Source organism: Belonocnema kinseyi, chromosome 3 (genome assembly GCF_010883055.1).
Source record: "Belonocnema kinseyi isolate 2016_QV_RU_SX_M_011 chromosome 3, B_treatae_v1, whole genome shotgun sequence".
Lineage (NCBI taxonomy): Eukaryota > Metazoa > Arthropoda > Insecta > Hymenoptera > Cynipidae > Belonocnema > Belonocnema kinseyi.
In genome coordinates, this window is record NC_046659.1 from 131,220,656 (window position 1) to 131,238,332 (window position 17,677).

General features: G+C 26.5%; 1 protein-coding gene across 4 annotated transcripts in view; it reads left to right on the forward strand.

The window, feature by feature from the left end:
- The window catches only part of LOC117170266 (GTP-binding protein RAD), a 164,701-nt gene extending 148,116 nt beyond the window's left edge, over window positions 1–16,585 (forward strand). For all 4 annotated transcript variants that reach the window (XM_033356919.1, XM_033356922.1, XM_033356920.1 and 1 more), the window contains 3 exons: window positions 10,465–10,547; window positions 14,099–14,288; window positions 15,366–16,585. In XM_033356919.1, coding sequence (XP_033212810.1) covers window positions 10,465–10,547; window positions 14,099–14,288; window positions 15,366–15,649 — 557 coding nt within the window. In that variant the 3' untranslated portion in view covers window positions 15,650–16,585. The remainder of the gene's footprint in view (window positions 1–10,464; window positions 10,548–14,098; window positions 14,289–15,365) is intronic.
- Window positions 16,586–17,677: the final 1,092 nt, after the last annotated feature.

Genomic DNA, 17,677 nt, shown 5'->3' on the forward strand with positions numbered 1-17,677 from the left:
TCTCCTATATCAAAAATTATTTAATTAATTAAATTCTCGAAAATCCCGAACTTGTTAATTTCGAGATTTTTTGCAACTTTTTTTCTTAAAATTCGTTTTGATGTTGGTTAAAAATTCATTTTTTTATTTTAAAAAGTATGCTTTATAACTTCAAAAATCAACTATTTTGTAGAAAATTCGTCTTTCTGGTTAGAAAATTAATTTGATTTTTTTTTAATTCATCTTTTTGTTTTGGGATTGAAACATTTGGTAAACTTTTTTATTTTCTGGCTGAATTTAACTCGTTAAAAATTCTTATTTTTATTTTTGAAAATAAATTTTTTCAAAATGAAAATTTGAGGATTTAATTTTAAATTCAAAAATATACTTTTCAATTAAAAAATTCACTATTTGGTTTACAATTTATCTTTCTTAATTGAAATTTTGTCAGAACATTTTGCAAAAATTTTAAAAAGTTTTACCAAAAATTTACATTATTTCAAAAGATATTTACAAGTTATTAAAAAATTAAAAAGTAGATTTTTGAAGATTGCAAAATATTATCTTTTCCATTTTTGAAGATTTTAAAACGATTCAAGACAAACCATTTTTCTCCTAATATTTCTGGGAATATTTGAAGTAATTTATTATTTTAATCAATTTCAAAAGATTTAAAAAGATCACAAAATATGTCCGAAATTCTATCAAAATATAATTTAATATAATTTTTCGTTGAGAATTCGTCTATTTTGTTTAAAAGTTGAATCGCTTACAGTCAGAAAATCCTTTTTTTAAATGATTTATCATCTTAGATTAAAAGTAATGTTTTTTGTTGAAAATTTAACTATATTGATGAAAGTAGATTTTTTATATAAAGATTCATGATTTTAATTGAAAATTCATCTGCTTGGTTAAAAATTAAACTATTTTATGATTTCTTTTTTGAACTAATTTTATAAACTGGAATATGATCTCTACCATTTTTGGTTAAAAATTTACATTTTGTTAAGGAAATTGAAATATTTTTATAAAAATTCTTTTGTTTGGTTAAAGAATTCTCTCTTATAATACAAATTTTTTTACATTATCAATAATATTGTCCTTAGGTTAAATGTGTATTATTTTATATATCAGATATAGTGCAATATAAACATTCTATTTTAATATTAATTTTAATTTAAAATTATTACAAACTTTATATTATATTATATTACAAACTTTAAAAATTCAATTTTATTTATAATGAGTTTACGTTCAAATTTTTCAAGTTTTAAAAGTAGAATATTTTAATTTCAATTTTTTTATGTTAAATGCATGTTCAAAATATTATTAAATTTTGTTTGAATTTCTTTGAATTGAAAAAGGAAGCTTTAGCATTTTTTTTTATATTTCAAGTGAGGAGGAGAGAATCTTTTTATTTTTGATATTTTCATTCTCTTGGAAAGAAAGAAATTTTCAGATTTAATTGTTTTCTGAATTAAAATATGAATAGGCGAGACAGATCTCTAGTGTCAAACTTTTTCTTATGACGTAAAGCAAGCATTTTTTATTTTAATTATTTTTTCTGAATCAGATAAGGGAGATTGTTCATTTTTAGCATTTTTATTCAGTTAAAAGAGAGAAAATTTTTATGTCTAGTTAATTTTTAAATAAGAAGATAACATTTTTGTTTTCAACTTATATAAATGATAATTTCTAAAATTGTAATTGCGATGCTTCATTTTGACATGTTGGCAGGTCTCTACTTGCGCATGTCAATAATATTATTTTCGATCGAAGGTCATTTCAGGTTTACAAATCTCTTGATTAATAACAATTTTGCAATGAACATGCGCAGATTTGTTTATTTAAGTGGCTACCAAACCGCCGACTCTCATTTTCGAAATCTCTCATTTAGAACGTGACTTCATCGTGAACCTTCAAATTAAATAATCACTGTTTCCATGTTTCCATTTTTCAAATTTTCTTAAATAAAAATCAAAATTTTCCGACTTTGTTTAAAAATTGATCCTTTTTACTTTGAAAAATCAAACATTTGATCGAAAATTTATGTAATTAGTTCAAAATTCAACTATGCCGTCAGAAATTAATATTGTTATAATTGCAAATTCAATTAATTCTTGGTTGAAATTTCATCTTGCTTCTTCTTTCTTAAACATTTATTTTAAGTCACATAAATTCAGTTGAAAACTCGTCTATTTGATTGAAAATAAAATTAGATTGTTAAACTGTGTTGCTTGTGTTAAAAATTAAGTTTTTTAACTCAATATTTTACTAATTAGTTGAAAATTCTAAATAAAAAATTTATATTTTTTGTTTGAAAATTCCACTGCTTTTTAGAATTTTTCTTTGAGTAGAGAAGAATAATTTCTTTTCATGCGACTATCGCATTTTTATTAAAAATTGATTTTTTTTACTTTATAACATAAAATATTTGGTCGATAATTCATATTATTTGTTAGAAGTTGTCTCTTTTGGTAGAAAATTAATCGACTTGGCTCAGAATTTAACTATTCCGTTGCAAATTAAACTTCTTTAAATTAGAAATTTAATTTATTTCTGTTTTGAAATGTCGTCATTTTTTGTTAAAAATGTTACTATTTGTATGAAAATATGTTTCTTTTTCTAAAAATTACTTTTCTTAACTAAAAATTTATATATCTGTTTCTGCCAATAATTCAAGGATTTCAATGAAAATTTCTCTTCTTAGGTTAAATTCAACTTTTTTTATTTAAGCTTCGAATCTCTTTTGCCTTAAAGATCAAATAATACATTTTTTCTTAAAAATTCTTATTCTCAATTAGAAAAATTTAAATATTCACAGGTGTTAAATTTAACAGTTTTCTATGAAATTCGTTTCAGTGTTAAAAATAATTATTTTACTCATAAAAATGCAATTATTTTTTTTTTGTAAAAATTTATAATTTTGAGTTAAAAATGTTAAATATTTGGTTTAAAATTTGTGCAGATTGTTACAATTTTCTCTTTTCTAGTTAAAAATTCAACTGGTTTATTTAAACTAAATTTCTGGTAAAAATTGAATTTTTTTGTAGAAAAATTTATTTATTAGGAAAATTAATTTTCTAAATGAAAATTTAACGCTTTTATGAAAACTGATCTTTTTTAGTTAAAATAAGCAAATAATTTAGTTCAAAATTGATGCAATTTGTTCAAACTTTAAATTTTTTCGTCGGCAATTGATCGCCTTTCGTTTTTTTTTTAAGTATAAAATTAATTTTCTTGATTGAAAACTAAACAATTTAGTAAAAAATTGACATTTAATGTCGAAAATTTGTTTGCTTGTTAACAAATTAATTATTTTAGTTTGAACATTAAAGTTAAGAATTTAATGGAACTTCTCAGCCTAAAATTATCTTTTATGTAAGAATATGATTCTTTAACTAAAAATTTACCTTTTTGGTTGAAATTTCAAATGTTAAGTAAAAAATCAACCTTTCATTCAAAATTTCATACATTCGGGTTATAAACTGAACTATTTTGTGGAAAATTATAATTTATTGTTGAATTTTTGTTTTAAATAGCAACTTAACTTTATTACTTTTGGTTAAAAGTTGATAAATTTAATTTTTTTTAAATCAAATATTTGGTTAAAAGTTTATCTAATTTCTTTGAAATTCCTCTCTTTTGGTTAAATTCAACTTTTTTTATTTTAAGATAAAATCTTTTTTTAGTTGAAATTTCAACTATTATTTAGTTCGTTAAAAATTCATTGAAGTTGAAAATTTAACTTTTTGATTGAAATTTAAACTACATTTTTTATCAGTTAATTTTCTAGATTGAAATTGAAATTATAATTGAAGATTTACCATTTTATCTCAAATTGTAACTACTTTGCTGAAAATTTTTTTGTTGTTGTTAAAAATTAGTCTTTTAACGGTAAATTTTACTAAATAAAAAATGTAATTATTGGATTAAAAATTCGTTTTTTCTGAAAATAATTACTTTTTTAAACTAAACATTTATACATCTGTTTTAGTCAAGGATTTAACTGTTTTATTTAAAATTCATCACCTTAGGTTAAATTCTACTGTTTTTTAATTAAGCCTCAAATGTTTTTTTTTTTGCTTCAAATATTAATTCTTACATTTTTTCTTCAAAATTCATATTTTCAATCAAAAAATGAAAATGTATTCAGGTGCAAAATTTAACTGTTTTTTATATAATTTGTTTTAGTGTTAGAAATTATTATTTTACTCATCAAAATTTAACTATTTTATTTTTGGTTGCAAATTTTTAATTCTAAGTTAAAAAGGTTAAATATTTGGTTGAAAATTTATGTTACTTGTTAGAAATTTGTATTTCCTTGTTGAAAATTCAACAGTTTGGTTTTAAATAAACCTTTAGTTGAAAATCGAATTATTTTGTAGAAAAATAGTTATATTATTGGAAATTATTATTTCTTTTCAATGTAAGTTCAACTTTTCTTTTTTTTTTAATTGATCTTTTTTAGTAAATATATTCAAAACCATGGTTCAAAATTTATGTAATTTATAGAAAGTTCATCTGTTTTTGTAGACAATTGCTGGCATTTTTTTTATTAAAAATTAATTTTTTTCATAGAAAATTTAACTGTTTGATATAAAATTAACATTGAATGTTGAAAATTCATCTGCTTGGTTAACAAATCAATTATTATGGTTAAAATTAAAACTTCTTGGTTTTAAGTTAAACCACATTCATACAAATTTAATATTTTTGGCATAAGATTCATAATTTCAGTTGACAATTTATCTTTTTTTTTATGGAATTGCTTAGCGTAAAATTAATATTTTATGTTAGAAATTAATTTTTTAATTGAAAATTCACCTTTTTGATTGAAAATTCAGCTGCTTAGTCAAAAATTACTCTTATTTAAAAATTCATATTTTCGGGTTAAGAATTAAACTATTTTGTAGACGATTATAATTTATCGTTGGATTTTTACTTTAAAAAAATCATATATTTGATTAAAATTTTTTGTAATTTGTTTAAATTTAATCTTTTTTGGTTAAATTCGAATGGGTTTTTTCTATCGAAGTATTTTTAAATTGAATTCATTTTTTGTTTGACTGTCAAAATTGTAATTGAAGATTTATCTCTTCCGCTTAAATTGGAAATACTTTGCTGAAAATTTTTTAAATGAAAAATTAACTTTTATGATTTTTTGTGAAAACCTGATATTTTGAGTTCAAAAAAATACAATTTTTGGTAGAAATTTAAGTAATTTCTTTTTCGTTAAATTTTTTTCTTAAATTTTTTGTCAAACATGTAACTTTTTGTTCAAAAACTCGTCATAATCGTCCTAAGCCTGAATATAAATTTAAAAATGACTATTAGTCTTAAAACACATGAATAATAAATTATATTTTTAATTTTTGGTTCCTTTATTACCATTGTTTATTATAAACCTCAGGAAGTGGAGGAGTCTATTAATAATTTTGAATGGAATTTTTGATTTGCTGCTTGCATTGTGTGCCAGTTTATGGGGGAATGGTCGTTTGATCGGACGTTAATATAATTTTGACTTGACATTTAACGTCCGTCAGTAGTAATCGGTTTCGTGATTCCTGCTCTCTCTGGGATTTCGGCTTGCATCGTAAACGTGACCCATCGAAGACGTATTTAGAATCGAGATTACGTCACTTCCGACGTCATCATTTTGTCGCAGAGACGTTTCCAGCTCGAAAGATCTATTTCACTATTTTTTCGGTTTGTATATTTATTTATAGGGCGCCCCATAAAATACTTTTTAAGCCTATATTACTACAGTAGGGTGGTCCAAAAATGCATTAAAATTTTTTTTTCAGAATTTTTATTTCATATTGCCCGGAAATTTTTTGAATCCGCAAAAAATTGATTTTTTCGTTTTGAAAAATTATTTCAAGAGGTGGCGTAAGCCCCATATAGCTCAACATTTATTTCAAATAATGAAAAAAAGTTTTTTTAACATTTATTTAGAATCGTCATTATTGAGTGAATCGAGTTGAAAATCAAGACTTTTCTGCACAATTAGACATTATATACAAATAAAATTTTACTTTTTAAATATCAATCGCGTAAGTATTTTTCATGGGGACCCAAAAATCCTATTAGTGAAAAAATGGGTTTTGCGAGTTTTAATTGCCAATTATAATTTTTTTGATTTTTTTTTATATTGCCAACTGTTTCTGTCGGATTTTTAATTAGAGAGACGTAATATTTAATTAATGTTAACAAACACAATTGTTTAAATAATTTATTATTATGACTTATAATATTAGTTTTGAATAATGATAGAAATTGCTGTTTTTCTTTGTTGAAATTTAAAAATTTTTCTCTGTATTTTACTTCAAGTGAGTTAATATTTAATTCAATCCTACAAAAACATTTGTATAAAAAATTATTATCGTTTATAACTATCTTCTTCTTTATTAGTGATAGCTAGTTGCGGTTTCGTTTAAAATTTTCAGCTATTTTCATATTGTTCAATTGTAGCGAGCCATTAATTAGTTAAATGATGCAAAAATAATTATTAAAAAAATTATTATTGTTTAGAACTATCTTTTAATTTAATAATGATACATAATTGCGATATCTTGTAAAATTTTTAACTTTTCACCAACTTTTTATTTATTAAAGTAATGCATAATGAAATTTGACAAACTCACATGCTTAAACATTTTCTTATTGTTTATAACAATTTACACTCAGATAGACGGTAAAAATCTGCAGCTTTTTTTAAATTTTTAAATTTTTGTCCACTCTGCACTAAGAGTGTTATAGTTATGAATAAAATTTAAAAAGAATATTTTTTTCTAATTTTTAAAGTACATAACTACTTTTTTCTATAATAATGCTAGATAGTTGCGATTTCTTAAAAATTTTCACTTTTTGTTAATTTTTTGTTCAGAGCTGGGCAATAATTAATCAAATTTATAAAACATAGTTGCGTAAACGAATTATTATTTTTTTAACAATATTCTTTTAGAGTAAATTAATATGATCCATATCAAATTTTTTTTTTAATATTTCAAGAATCTGTTTAATTTTAGAAAAATATTTTCACAAAAAAAGAGATTATAGAAAATGATCCTGTCTATTTTTATTAATATTTATTTATTATTATTTTTTTATTATCTATATTTTTTCTCTTATTTAAGAGCACATTTTTATAAATAATAATAAATTGTATAAAAAACAATGTTTGTTCACTTTTATTAATTATTACGTTCCGAAGTGAATAAAGAACTAAAAGTTAAACATTTCAGTAAAAACCTCAACTTTCAAGCCCTAACTGAAGAGAAGATGTTTATGAACAGTAATAAATTGTTTAAACAATTATTTTTGTTAACTTTCGTTTATTATAACTTCACTAATTGACAAGATCTAGTATTCATACAGAAGAGGATATCTAAAAACAATAATAATTTGTTTAGAACAATTAATTTACAACTGTAATTATAAAACCCAAAGAAAAATCATAATTAGGAACAAAAATTTGCAAAACTAATTTTTTCACTAATGGGGTTTTTTTGAGACCCTATAAAATAGACTCATAGAATCGTATTTTGTCCCAATGGGAAATATGTGTTACACTTCATAGGGCGCGCCGGTACTGTACTCATTTCGCAGCATCACTAACATTAAAAAAGAAAATATTATTACAATAGAGTAATAAAACACAGAATTATTTTCACACACACATTAATATAAATTTTACATTACATTTTTATTTTATATTTTTCATTTCCTGTCTAAAAATTGTAATCTTTAAAACAAATTCTAAAATTTTGAAAGTTGATTTTAGATACTCATTTCACAACATGACCAGCATTTACAAAAATAATATAATTATAATGGAAATATTTTAAATATGAATATACCTTTGTTATTCAAATTTAAGTAAATATTTAAGGACGAAACTTAAACGTAAATAATCAGTTTATCTCACCTAATTGAAAAAATTAGTATTCAATCTTTATTTAACATGATGTTACAAACAAAATAATCCAAGTCATAATTAATTAATCAGTTCACATCATAAAAACATATAAGCCATAATTTTCGTTTAAAAATTCAAATGATTGATGCTAAATTTTTAAAATATTGTAACTTTCATTTATAAAAATTTGATTTATTAATAACCTTAAAAATTAATTCCAGAAGAAATTAAAATATGTACACATAATTTTTAGAATTAAATTAAGATATTCATTTTACAAAATCGCAACAATTGAACAACTTTTTTAAATTATAAACTAATTCCGAAAAATGTAAATTTCAAAAAAAAAAAATAATAACAGTTTTAAAAAGAATCGCTAAATAATTAAAAACTTGGTACAAAAAAAAATTAGCGAATTAAATTGCATCGATAAATAATTCAAAAATAGGTAGTTATACTTGAAAAAATGTAATTTGTCTACTAATTTAAAAACATCACAAATATTTTATTTAGATATTCAATTGGAATATAGGTACTTCAAAAATTAATGAAAAGTTATTACATAAAAATGTTTAAATAATTTGATTGTACAATGTAATAATATGAAAAGCTGTAATTAACGAAAAAAATCCGCTTGCTTCGCACTTTCTAGTTATATTAAAAACAAATGTAATGAACGAATACAGTAACCAGGCACTTTTCGTTATAAAAATTCGTTTTTTCTTCGATGTACATTTTTATAAATTAGGAACTTTATGGCAATTTTAGAAAAATTTATAATTTGTTGAATAATCGTATGATTCTCCAAAAACAAATTTAATAAACAAATAAAGTATTCGGGCATTTGTCAAGAGAAAAATTCTGGTTTTTTAAAGTCAGTCATTTCATTTGCAAACTTTATTAGAATTTAAGCAACATTTATAATGAATTAAGCAATTTTATAATTTCTTTTAACAAACTTAATTAACAAATGCGTTAATAAGGCACTTGTCAACAGAAAAATTTATTTTTTTTTCATGGCTAATTTTTTAATTAGGATATCCAAAAAAAATTTAATGTACATATGCCCACAAATAACTCATTTGTTTATTGAATTTATTAAAAATGTATATATAAAATTTATCGACTATTTATCAATTTTTCTGAAATCATGACGAAGTTCCCCATTAAAAAGAGTGACATCGAAGAAAAAAGAATTTTTCAGTCCACAGATGCCCGAATTATGCATTTGTTTGTTAAATTTGTTTTTAAAAATCATGAAATTTATAAACTTATCATAAATGTTGCCAAATTTACTATAAAGATCTAAATTAAAAGTCCGAAATCAAAACGAAACAGAATTTTTCTGTCGACATATGCCACAATAATGCATTTGTTTATTAGATTTGTTTAAAAAAATCACAAAATTGATTTAAAAATTATGAATTTTGCTGATAAAACTGAATTTTTCTGAAAAAATACCAGAATAATCTATTTGTTTTTAAATTTGTTTAAAAAATCATAAAATTAATTAAAAAATTATGAATTTTGCTACAATTATTACAAATTTCTTAATTAAAAAAAATTTACATCGAAAACAACGAATATTTCCGCCGAAAAATGCCTGATTATTTCATTTGCACCTTAACTTTGCTTATAATATAAACAATTATAATCATAAGAGAAATTTTTTTATATAATATTGTTTTCATTCAAATCTCTTGTAATATACTTTGAAAAAACGTATATTTATGGAAAATCATAGACAAAATTTGTTCAGCAAACTATTTGTTTATGAACATTTTTTTTCTAAATTGTCTAATATTGGAATATCTTTAACTAAGGGCATTCAAAAAGAAACACTTTTCTTCTTTTTAATTTTTTTATATTGCGCGTTATTTGGCTTAAAATGTTCCTTTTTGTGTATTTTTTGAAATTTTGTAAATGCTATAATTCTGGTAAATTTGGGTTTTATGAAAAAAATTCATTAGATTAAATGTACGTCTTTTTGAATACTATGAATATACGTACAGAAAATTTTTTAATCTTGAAAAAAGTGGTCTCGAAAATTTTGAAAATACGTTCACTTTTTGAATTTTTATCAAAAATGGTTATGTAACGAAGTTGACCTTTATTTTAGGACACTAAAAAAGTATACTAAAGGCCAATCCAATATGTCAATTCTTTCGAAAGTTATCGTTCTGACACACGAAAAATCTATAGATACACAGACATTTCATAAAAACCTGTTTTTCGGATTCAGGGGGTCTCAAAACTTTAACATTTGAACAAAAACTGGGGGGTGGGGGTCAAACTTTACACAAATATAATTTAATTAATTTCGAGTTTCATAAACAATTTTCGCAGAAGTTTTTCCTATTTTGAAATTTGTATTTTGCACTACATCCAATATTTATTTCGAAAAAATTGGTTTTGGTTTCAGATCTCTCTCTTCCCTTTCTGGAATTTTAATTTAAAAAATTAACAATCGATGATCCTTTTGAATCTCTAATTCACACAAGAGGAATAAATGAGTCTGAAAGTCAGAGTATTTGTTCATTTTTAAAATCAATCATTTGTTCCAGATTTACCTAGCGAGCAGTCCGTATTTGTAATGCTGAACGGCGAGGAAAGCGAACTCAAATTCTACAATATTACTAATCCAAAGGTGAGATATAAGATTAAAAAAAAATGAAAAATATGCTCAGACTATTATTATGAGTGCCTTCTCATCGATAGTCCCACAAAACCTTTTACTGTCCAGCAAGGGGAACGCGCCTTTGAGATTCACAAAAAACCGCGTACACTTACGAAGCCTTTTTTGCTAATTCTCTATCCACCAAGTTCTGTAGAACGTAGATATTGTCGATAGTGCTCCTATCTGCCCTAAAGCCCGCCTTCGACTTCGAAACTATGCTTTTCCCCTCGGCATCCTTCCGCAACCTTTCCACAAACACCATCACGTATACCTTGTACGCCGTATTTATTACCGTAATCTATCTCTGGTTTTCCTATATATCCCTATCTTCTTTATCATAAGATAGCACTATTAACCCCTCTATTCACCCTTCTGGGAATTACTCCCACTCCATACTTTCTTCACTACCTCCTTTAGCTTCTCCCTAACCTCTTGTGAACTAAACAGTTACACGATCGCCCCTATCCTGTCCAGCCCCGCTGTTTTCGACCTTTTTAACTTCCTTATCAGTTTCGCTATTTCCTTGTTATTCAACTCCTCCAACTTTGCCTTCCTCATTATTGTAATCCCACCATCTCGTTTGCGTGAATCCGAGTGCTGAAACAATTCTTTAAAAACGTTTCTTCACTCACCACTCCCCATCTTCTCGCTTATTCATGCTCCACGTTTCCTAAACCTATTTATTATCTTCTAAACGTCCCGTTCCGTCTTCTCACTTCCCAACTTCTCTTCTGACCTTTCTCCTTTTTCAGTTATTTATTCTTGCATATCAATCTAAACCACTTACTTATTGTTACGTACTCCTCTCTTTTTACAGTTCCCTCTTTCCATTTCGTGCACTTCTTCATCTTCCTTTCATCTTTCAGCATTCCTTATCTCACGACGACTTTACAATTCCCTCCGGATTCTTTCTGAATACCTCCTTTTGCACACAAACTTTCACTTTCTCTTACAGATCCTCGTATATCTCTTTCACCGAATCCTTTTGAAAGCACACGGTTTGTAACTGCTCCTGGTGCTTACTTATCACTGCGAATGTATCAGTGCCCTCTCACCCTTTCATGTTTATGACTTCATAGTCTATCAACGATACTCCTACCTTATTTACGTATGTGTATTCTCCCCTTTCATACTGTTCATCTTACCTATATTGTAAACTATCACAAACTTACACGATGCCCTAAACCTCGATATAATTCCCGCACTAGCCTTTAATTTCTTTTGATTCATCCCTACCCCCGTACTTACTACGAAACCAATTCCCCTGCACTTCCTTTACATCTCTTCTTCCTAGTTCCACGACCACATTATCTTATAATTTTTATTTTCTGATACCCCACCTTCGCCGTTCACTCTTGATTCCTCTCCGTCTTAGCCCGGTCTTTCATTATTCACTGCACCTTCATTCACTTTCTCCTTAAACCGTGATCGATGAAAACCTTCTTATCCTTTATTCTTTTGTTGTTTGCCATAACCTCTCACTTTTCTTTTCAGGTCTTCAATTCCTCAACCCTTACTTCCTTCTCGCTGTTCCCCACCAGCCTAACTTTTCCTACATGGCCTTTAACCTACCCTATGTTCTAGTAGCAGCACTTCCCCATCATCTCTTTCTGCCCTGGTCTTTCGCTTTAGTCCTCTTACCAGAATATTAATTATTCTGTCTGCCTTCTTTTTTCTCTTTATCCTCCACTTTATTTCCTTATCCTGTCCTTATTCACCTATTCTTCTTTTCGTTCCTACGCCCTCCCACTTTCTTTTCTATCATATTTTTTACTCTCTCAAAAATACCGTTTTTCTCGGCCTTCTCCCTGGCACCTGCTTTCATTTCCGACCAGCAATCTACCTACTCAAGCTTTTACTCCTTCCTTTCCTTCCACGACCTAGACTTGTCTTCCATCTGATCCTTAAGTCCTACCTCATACCTTCCATCTGCTTCTTAGTCGCCCTTTATAGAACTTTTGAATTTCATAGAACTCCCGGCGTTAAAAGAACTCCCGAAGCTTATAGAACTCCCAGAGCTTATAGATCTCTCGAAGCTTATAGAACTTCCGGAATTCAAAGACCTCTCAAAGTTGATGAAACTCCAGGAATTTTAAAACTCGGGTAATTATCGAACTTCCAAAGTTGATAGCATTTTAGGAATTTATATTGATATCGAAGTTCATAGAACTCATAAAATAATAGAACTTACCAAAATGATACAACTCCCGTAATTCATATAACTTTCGGCATATATAGTCTCACCAGTGCTCAAAGCATACAAGGTGCTTAGAAAAATCTAAAATGAATCTGTTTTATCATCAGAGAATTTTACTTTATCGATAGTAGATAACCCTCTAAAACCATAGAGACAGAAAATCCATACTATCGATCAAGTGAAGAATCTTCAGTAACCGAAAATGCTTAACGTCTTAATCAGGCTAAATGGAAAATAATTTTTCTAAATTTTATAATAAATTCTTTCTTGAAAAAGATCTTTTTCATTTCGCTCCACTTCGACACGAACCACAAAAATTCTTATTTCCGGTTAGGTGCTTTTCCATTAAGCTATTAGAGAGATCAGAATGAGAACCTTAATTCAAGAAAATAACGTTAATTTTTATATAGGTGTTAATGGTACAAATAATTGTTTAAAATGAACCTGTTAAATCTAAAGCAATGATAAATAAATAATAATAATAACAAATAATGATTTTTATCATTAACACCTAGCAAAAAATTAGCGTTATTTTCTTGAATTAAGGTTCTTATTCTGATCTGCCTAATAGCTTAATGAGAAAGCATCTGACCGAAAATCAGAAGTTCTGTGGTTCGATTTCCAATGGAGCGAAAAGAGATAGATCATTTTTCAACAAAAAATTTAATTATAAAAATCTATAAGTTTATGAAAATCCCAAAGTTTGTAAAATTGAATTTTTGTAGATAAAAAAATTAAAATATTTGATTAAAAATTCCACTGTTTTGTAAAAAACGTAATTAGTTTATTTATAGAAAGTTCAACAATTTGATCAAACATTAAATTTTGCTTTTCGCCTTCGAATATTAATGGTCAGTGAAAATTAAAAGAATGTTCAGAGGATAATCGGGAAAAAATCAGAGAACTTTAAAAACATAGTGTTTGGGCCGCCCTTTTTACTTATTGAAATTCTAAGAATCAGTACTATATTGAAGAAAATAAAAAGAATTACAAGAAATATCAAAAATCCGATCTCTGTTAATACAACGTTCTTTGAAACGATACTTAAATTAATTAAATTGATTAAATCATAGAAATGTCAAGAATGTATTTAAAAAAATTACATCTTGGCGAAATTATAATTTATAATTAAAATAAAAAGAGACGAAATCTTCCAAAGATGTACAAACTATGTTAATTGCACAGATTTTCCTTTTAGTGGAACCTTTGCATCCTAGACAAATATAGTACAGACACGATCCTAATAAAATTTTTCAATTTCATTGTTTAAGATGAGGTTCTATTTTTGTGATTTTTAAATTAAAATGTTTTTTTTTGTTAACAGAGTGAACTGGAAAAAGTACCGAAGCCAGATGCCTTCATCCTTATGTATTCTGTGATAGACAAGTCATCGTTTCAAAGAGCTCAAGAACACTTAGCTCGCCTTCACGACCAAGACCTCTTGCGAGGAAGACCAGCCATCTTAGTGGGAAACAAAGTTGATTTAGTTCGGTCTAAAGTGGTTTCACCCGAAGGTTAGTATCAACAATTTATTCAAGAAAGTTAAACTTCCTGATCGAAATATAACTTCTATCAAAGAATTTTAATCTAGAAGATTTTACATCTTAAATTTTTCAAAGCAAGCTCTCTTCAGAAACGGTGGAGTTTCGTAACTAAAAGATTTTTTCCCCTGATACACATGCTTTAAGTTATTTTCTATTGAAGCCCACAAACTCTCGAGCAATTTGCCTGCCCCTACATTCACCTTCCTCCCTCCTACCAGTTCGCCCTTTGACAAGCTCCATTGTCAACTTCTTCCTCCTTTGCTTTTTCTTTCTTGACGTCTTTTTCTTTTACATTTTCCTCCTTTACTTTTTCCTCTTTTAGCTTTACCAGTCAACACTCCACACTTCATTGCACTCCCTAATTTTTCCTGACCTTTACTTCCCTAATCACTCCTCACTCCTTTTTGTTCCCCTTCCCATGTTAACAATAACTTTCCCTGCTCCTAAAATTTCTTTAAGTTCCTCTTCCATCATTCCCTCTACTTTCCCATCCCTCATCTTCCCTATATCCCCTCACCTTGTTGCTCTCATTTATATTTACCTCATTTTTCCCAAGCCCCTTTTACTTCTCCTCTATATCCTTTACTTTCCTATCAGTTACTTTCCATTATATCCTTTACTTTCCATCCATTTTTCGCACTGTTGTTAACAAAATTCTCGCTGGAAGTTTTCTGTTGTTTAAAATTCGCTCGATAAACGAAAAGCTGAAAGTTAGAGAAGTCCAATAAGCGCCAAGCACCAGAAAAAAATTACGGACAATTTAAAAAAAATTAATTTTTGAATTGCTTTTCCTCTATCAGTCAAAGGACGATTCGAAACACATTTCCTGCAAATTTTATTTGAAAAACCAAAAAACTGACAAAGTTAGAGTTTTTTCTTCAAATAAAAAAAGATGCGTCTTTGAAAATTAATATTCGGAAATATTTTTTTAAGTTTCCAGGCGCCTTGCCACTTCCGGTGAAATGAGTTTGTGTGTTCTTATTCGATCCGGCAGTTCTTAATTTCCGACTCAAAACGAAATGATAAGCCTATTTCTTTTAATTTTAGATGGAAAATGTGTGGCGTGCACTTACCGCATAAAATTTATTGAGATTTCTGTGGGAATTAATCACAACGTTGACGATCTCTTGGTTGGAACCCTGAGCCAAATTCGATTGAATGTCGTTCAAGGACATTTGGACAACAGAACCGGAAATGGGGAAAGCAGTGGACGCTGGTACAAATCCAGAGGCGTAGTTCGAGCCAGCATGAAAGCAAGACAAATGCTCACATGGCTCTTCGGCAAAGAAGACAGTAAATTTAAAAATTGCGAAAACCTCCATGTCCTTTAAAATTGATAAATGTCAAGAAAATTCTTTTATCAATACACTCCCGTCGAAAATAATCGAGACAGTTTGCGCAAACGGTACCAAAAATTACTGAAGTCTTTGACACACGATAAGTCGGTCCGTAAAAAGCTAGAAGTTTTTTATTTAATTTTTAGAAAAGTCTTTAAATTCCAGGCCAAATGACCACTCAAAAAGAAATTTCTGACTCTTTACAGAGGATAAATCGGGTGAGAAAATGTTGTTTAATAATTCAATAATTTCTGAAATTTTGTACCTCTAATTCAACTGGAGCTGCATCCTGGAAAAGTTAAGAAAAAAATATGAAATTTACAAAACTTAATGTTTGAAATTCTGCTTCTAATTTAAGCCGGAAAAAATAAAAAAATCTTAAAAGGTTCCCGAGTTATGCCTTAAAATGTCCAAGCATATCTGCGCCGAGTTTCAGTCGGCAATCGCAACCTTCTCCGAGACTTTCTTGAAATCTGTACCTCAACTTAAACTTATAAAAGTTTCGAAAAAAAACCTAAATTTTCTAGGGCTTCGCATCTAAAATCTTGGCTTGAATTTAGGATAAGAAAACTTAAGAAAATTAAATGAATTACTGAGTTATCACTGATAATGTCCAGGCGTTTTCAGTCCGAGTTTCAGTCGGTAATCATCACTTTGACTTTCGGAAGTTTCGGGAAAAAACTAAAATTCACTAACAATTCAGTAAAAAAATTATTGTACCAACGATAACATTTCATGAAAAATCAAAAATTACTTTAGTTTTTTTTCAAAAAAATTAATTTGCAGTTTCGAAGATTTCAAAATATATTTACAGGTTTGCAGAAGGTAGAAACGCAATTTAAATCATGAGAATATTTGAAAAATTTTTAACAGAATGTTCAAGATATATTGAAAGAAGCAAAAAAAAATAACAAATAATTTGAAAGTTACAAAGATATAATTTTTTTATAATGAAGATTGAAAAAATACTTTTAAGATATTTTAAAGGTTTTAAGAAAATAATAATTTTTATTTTTTAGGAAAATTTCAAATAATTTTTTTAATTAAAAAAATGCATTCTAAGAGACTATGTAACAAAATTTCTACAGATTTTCCAAAATCTAGAGGATCAAGGAAAATCGAACTATTTTAAAAACTATTTGGAACAGTTAAAAGTTTATGCAGGATTAAGAAAAAACTTGATGAAAAATTCGAATAATTTAGAAAGATATTAGAAGCTTTTATTTGCATTAATTAATTAATTAATTCATTCATATTAATTTTAATAATAATATCACGTTATATTTATATATAATATTAATATTATTATCAATTCATTCATTTATTAGAATTTACTAAATTTAGAAGTTTAAAAAAGTGTAAAGTAATTCAAAATTTATGAAAATATAAAAACAATTGTAAACAAAATTTAAACAAAAATCATGTGAGTGAGATATCGAAAGTTTGGAAAGAAAAATTTTAAACTTGAAACGAGTTCAAGCGATTAGTTTTTAAATATAGATTTTTGAGGAATTCGAAAAATAAAAAGATTTTTTTAAGAATTTTGAAAGGCTCCAAGGTGATGAAAAGATTTTTCTCAAATTCCTAGGAAAGATTTGAAACAATTTTATATCCAAACAAAAATGTAAAGGAAAATTAAAAAAAAATAATAACATTGCTTTAAATGCCGAAGAAAAAATTTAAAAGGATGTGTATAAAAAAAAAGAGAAACCGCTTTAAAAGTATTCAGAAAATTTAAAGGTTCTTAAGAAATTAAAATTATTTTGACACTTGAAAATATTTCCGAAAATTTATTACATTTTTTTTTAATTGTTTAAAACTTCTAAAAGTCCTAACTTTATCTCAGAATTTATTTTTTGTTCGAAATATTAAAAATCTTGAATTTAAAAAAAAAATATTTTTTAAATAAGGATGAGAAAATTATATTCACATAACTTTGAAAACAAACTAATAATACTTATTACCTTTTTCCATATTCAAGAAAATAGCATTAGTACGAATTTAATTAATAAAATTAGAAAA